The sequence below is a fragment of the Bombus vancouverensis genome, chromosome 9 (genome assembly GCF_051014615.1).
Source record: "Bombus vancouverensis nearcticus chromosome 9, iyBomVanc1_principal, whole genome shotgun sequence".
Classification (NCBI taxonomy): domain Eukaryota; kingdom Metazoa; phylum Arthropoda; class Insecta; order Hymenoptera; family Apidae; genus Bombus; species Bombus vancouverensis.
In genome coordinates this window covers 3,898,778-3,902,763 of record NC_134919.1, presented here as the reverse complement: position 1 = coordinate 3,902,763, position 3,986 = coordinate 3,898,778, and the positions used below count along the sequence as shown (strand labels likewise).

The 3,986-nt window shown below is 41.1% G+C and overlaps 1 protein-coding gene across 1 annotated transcript; it reads right to left on the bottom strand.

The window, feature by feature from the left end:
• Positions 1 to 2,326: 2,326 nt before the first annotated feature.
• LOC117161739 (uncharacterized) lies at positions 2,327 to 3,666 on the bottom strand. The gene is made up of 4 exons (XM_033343492.2): positions 3,499 to 3,666; positions 2,730 to 2,923; positions 2,543 to 2,653; positions 2,327 to 2,465 (listed from the first exon to the last, which is right to left on the bottom strand). Exons 1-4 carry the CDS (start codon positions 3,664 to 3,666, stop codon positions 2,327 to 2,329), a joined length of 612 nt encoding a protein of 203 aa, XP_033199383.1.
• Positions 3,667 to 3,986: the final 320 nt, after the last annotated feature.

The following is a 3,986-nucleotide window of genomic DNA, read 5'->3' as shown; positions in this document are numbered from 1 at the left end:
GGGATATACAGTGTATCCTCGCACAACATGGTCGCCCTAAAGAGCGATTCTACGTGCAAGAATAAGTCGAAAATGTAGAATAAAATTTTTTATTTGAGCCTTCGTTTTTGGGAGAATCTAGTTTGAAAATTTATCGAATATATTTCAACTTATCTGTTATTCAAATCCTTTTGCAGAATAATTGAACAATTAATAATATCATAATTTTATGTGAAATAGAGCAATCAAATGACGTAATCGTTTAATTTGTAATTTGTAGAATTCGCTTGCAAAGTTACATTTGTTTCGTTACTAAACGCATTAATATTCTTAATTAGTAACTTCGAAAACGTCATTTGTAAAATTCCACTATTCGTATTAATTGAGAAGAAAAAGCCCTGATTATCTTTACAGGAGATGTTCAAGATGACCACTTTGGATTTCTAGCATGGCCATGGACGTCTTGTTATTGTGTAACTATTCACGGAAGGGAGATATGGTTTCTTGGAGCTGTCGATAGCGACGTCTGCAAGCTGGAAAATTAGGTCGCGTAGCGGTGGAAAGAAGCCCGTCGGGACTCGTTTCGAACTTCCACACGACGAGGAGACAGTGGAACACTTTAAGGAGGAACTTGAGAAAAATTAGCGCTCGCCAAGACAGCGAAAAATTAGTCAGTCCTTGTGCCATGAATTTCGAAGGGATCAACGTCCCTAGTCCGCCATTAGCGGCGTATGATATAAAAGAGAATCGATGTACACACAGGGAACGTTAATATTGTCGACTGGAATAGGAGTATAAGACGAAATTACGTTGACGAGAATTTTAAAAGAGAACTTCGACGTTCTGAGAAACTTGTCCGCCGCGCCATACAAAATGGAACTAGCTGTTTCTTCTCCCATCACTTCCAAGCAAAAGGAAAGCGACATTATTTTTAAAGTCATCGCGAATAACATCAAAACGCATTTGCGATCATTTTTACATGTACGTCTTCCTGAATACCGATTCTTGTCAATTGTTTTCCAAAACGTATATATCGTCAGTTGTGTCTACTGAATCACAGGACACACGCGTAATATCAATGAATGTATCGGCTAAATCACGTAGCACACACATGGCGTATTGCCTTCAAGGACCACGTACGTATTACGCGGTTGAGCGCGTTGAAATAATCGAAACAAGCTATTCAGTCCCAAAGCTCGAATAAAAATCTGCCTCCATAAATTCATATCAAAATTACGATTTTTTCAATCGTAGTCGTCTTAGAGATATTCAAATGCGACTCCAACTTCCAACGAGACACGAACGAAAGAATTGAGAAAAGTGTAAGAAATACAAATCGGAGCATAACAGCGAAATTGTGGCGTGAACGCGGTAATAATCGCCGTCAGTCGCGTTTCCAGCGTCGCAATGATTCTTGTCAGAAACAGCTGGAGCACGACACGTGCGTCGCGACGCGTTGTCGCGGCCGCTTAAAGGGGGCTCATGCCACGAGGATCAGTCGAGTACAGACCGAATCCGTATTAATCAGTTCACCGGTCGAGCCGCCGCTGATTTACGCGACGTGTGTGCCTCAAGGGCTTGCAGCGTCTGCCCGACGGACCAAACCGAACTTCGTCGATGACAGCGTAGGGATGTAGGTGTATTCGGATAATTTGGTCTCTCGATTGGTTGGCTGAATGTCTTGCAGCCTTTCTACGTCCATCGGGAAGCGAACAAAGCGATTTTGCTTACGACCAACTCGAAAATGCTGACTCTGGCGCGATTTGCCTAGAACTCGTCCCTTCGATTTGATTTTGCTTTTCCGACGATTTCATGGGATACAGAATGGTCTTGGTTATCACGAATATACTATTGTAAGACAGGATTGATTTACGTCTAATTTTACTTTCGATTTTCCTGTCAACTTCGCGGGAAATAGGAAACATCGAGTTCTTTATGATTTAGCCAGATCTTTCTGCTTTCCCAGCGATTCCAAGGAAAACGTTCCGAAAACTCATTGTGGTCGATCTAACTCCAGTTTCTGCTACTTTCAAAAGGAACAGAATATATCGTGCTTTTAGTTGTTGAATTTGATTCAATCTCTTTAATTTCTTGGCAATTTCGTAAAAGATAGAATGGTAGGTGCGTCTTGTAATTACATCAGATTTAATCGCTTTGTCATTTTCGATATTTCCAGGCGAAGAACGATAATTCGAACTTCTTGCGATTGAGTTAAATTTAATATATTCGTATTGAGACGCGAGCAAAATGGTATCGTGCGTTGGTTTTCAGCTGAAACCTGATGAATCGTTGGATTTGGAAGGTGTCTTTAATTTAGGAAAATTTGTCGAGTAAAAAAAGTTTATTATTAACCTAGATCGTCGGAGTACAAGTTAAAGAGTAACAGCTTCAAGAGAGAAAATGGACAAGGATAAATAACATCACATGGCATCTTTGTTCTGTAAGCAACGTCGTAGGAATCCACTTCCTTCACACGTTCAACGTTGCTGAAAAGAAGGAGGAATGTATATTTTGGTAAATTTTAACAAAGCTTATTTCGTACAACATTTTATCCAAACTGTACCTTAATATCAATCGAATAACGTCTTCCACAAATGACACTCCTCGTGGACTCAACAGCGTTTTTGCCTCGCAGATCGTCCTGAGAATGCACTGTTTTCCTGGTAGGTTCCGACTGAAACAAGTTGCTCTGGTACTTCAAAATGAAAACAAAGGACGCGCCATCGAATGCGAATGTATGCAAAACACACCTGTTCAACGCTGTCTCAAAAGTAGCGTACAATTCGCGACGATGACGTCGTTTCACCATCCACGGCCTCTTCTTGTGATATTTTTTCCGGAAATTCTCTTGCTGCGGTATCGGCCAAATTACATCGAACTCGAAATCGAGATTCCAGTTGCTGGGTAGTTTAATTTGAATCGGTTGCAATATGGACAACGTCAGCTAAACGATAAGAAAATAAATACACTTAGTACAATATACTGAATAGTTGGTATAGTTGAATGTTTGTTGTATAATATAATTGATGATCCTTCTCCAGGATCGAATGATATTACGCTTTAAAACACAAAATCTAAATTACTAATTATTAGGTAATACATTGATGTATAAATTAGACAAGCGTACATTTTTTACTTTCATACTTCTTACCAACACTTCCTAATCAAGCAAACGTAAATGAAGTCAATTTTCTCGCCATGAAGTCGATATTTAATTACCGAGTTATTATAAGGAAATAATAAAATGCTTGCCAAGTTGAAAGAGTAAAGTTCGTAAGTGTGCGGTAATTTATAAACAGGGATTTATATCGTTTCTATGATCTTCGTTTCAAGAATAAATCACGAACGATCTGTAAAAGTGACCACTTCACCATTCTTTCATACTCCGTCGAGAAAGATATATTTTCCACCAGAGGTCCATGTAGTCGAAGGGACTCATTTCGTATTCCGTAGCAAACGCGCTCCTTGACCAGCCCCGCAATGACATTGAATGACCGAAACGAAATAGCCAATACTTACCACAAATGTGCTGCCCATTGGAAAAGTGAGTCGCCTTCGTCTGGACAGAATCTCCGATGATCTTTGATCGGGGATGCTGATGTCAGTGTGATTACGGTGACACACGTGGTCCCCGAGGACCAGCTCGAGGATCCTAGCGAGAATCAGCACCAGCCACGGGGCCCTCATTTCTTCGAATCACGGGCTGAAATCAGCGTTTCACGGTGGTGAACGAGCTCTCAGACCTCTCCCAGGAGGAACAGGAGGAGCAAGTTTCTCAGAAAAGCCCGCAACATCCTTCACGGTTACGTCGACCTGCGTACGCGTCGCCCGACTATTGCTTCGCCACGCTGCGAATACGCCTCGCGCTGACTACATTTGTTTGAAGTTCCAGTTAGCAGATTTGGTTCGTTGTCCCTTGTTACGCGATTCCGGTTTGTCTTTGCCGTGAATTTTTTCCAGCTTCTCGATCGTCGTATAGATCGGTTCATTTCAATGTAGCGAATAAC

Bases quoted from the DNA above. Each gene is read 5' to 3' on its own strand.
- LOC117161739 (XM_033343492.2), bottom strand. From the start codon at position 3,666: ATGAGGGCCCCGTGGCTGGTGCTGATTCTCGCTAGGATCCTCGAGCTG. The intron at 2,924-3,498 runs GTAAGTATTGGC...CTTATCGTTTAG, and splicing joins CAATGGGCAGCACATTTGTG to CTGACGTTGTCCATATTGCA. The intron at 2,466-2,542 runs GTACAGTTTGGA...CCTTCTTTTCAG, and splicing joins GTTATTCGATTGATATTAAG to CAACGTTGAACGTGTGAAGG.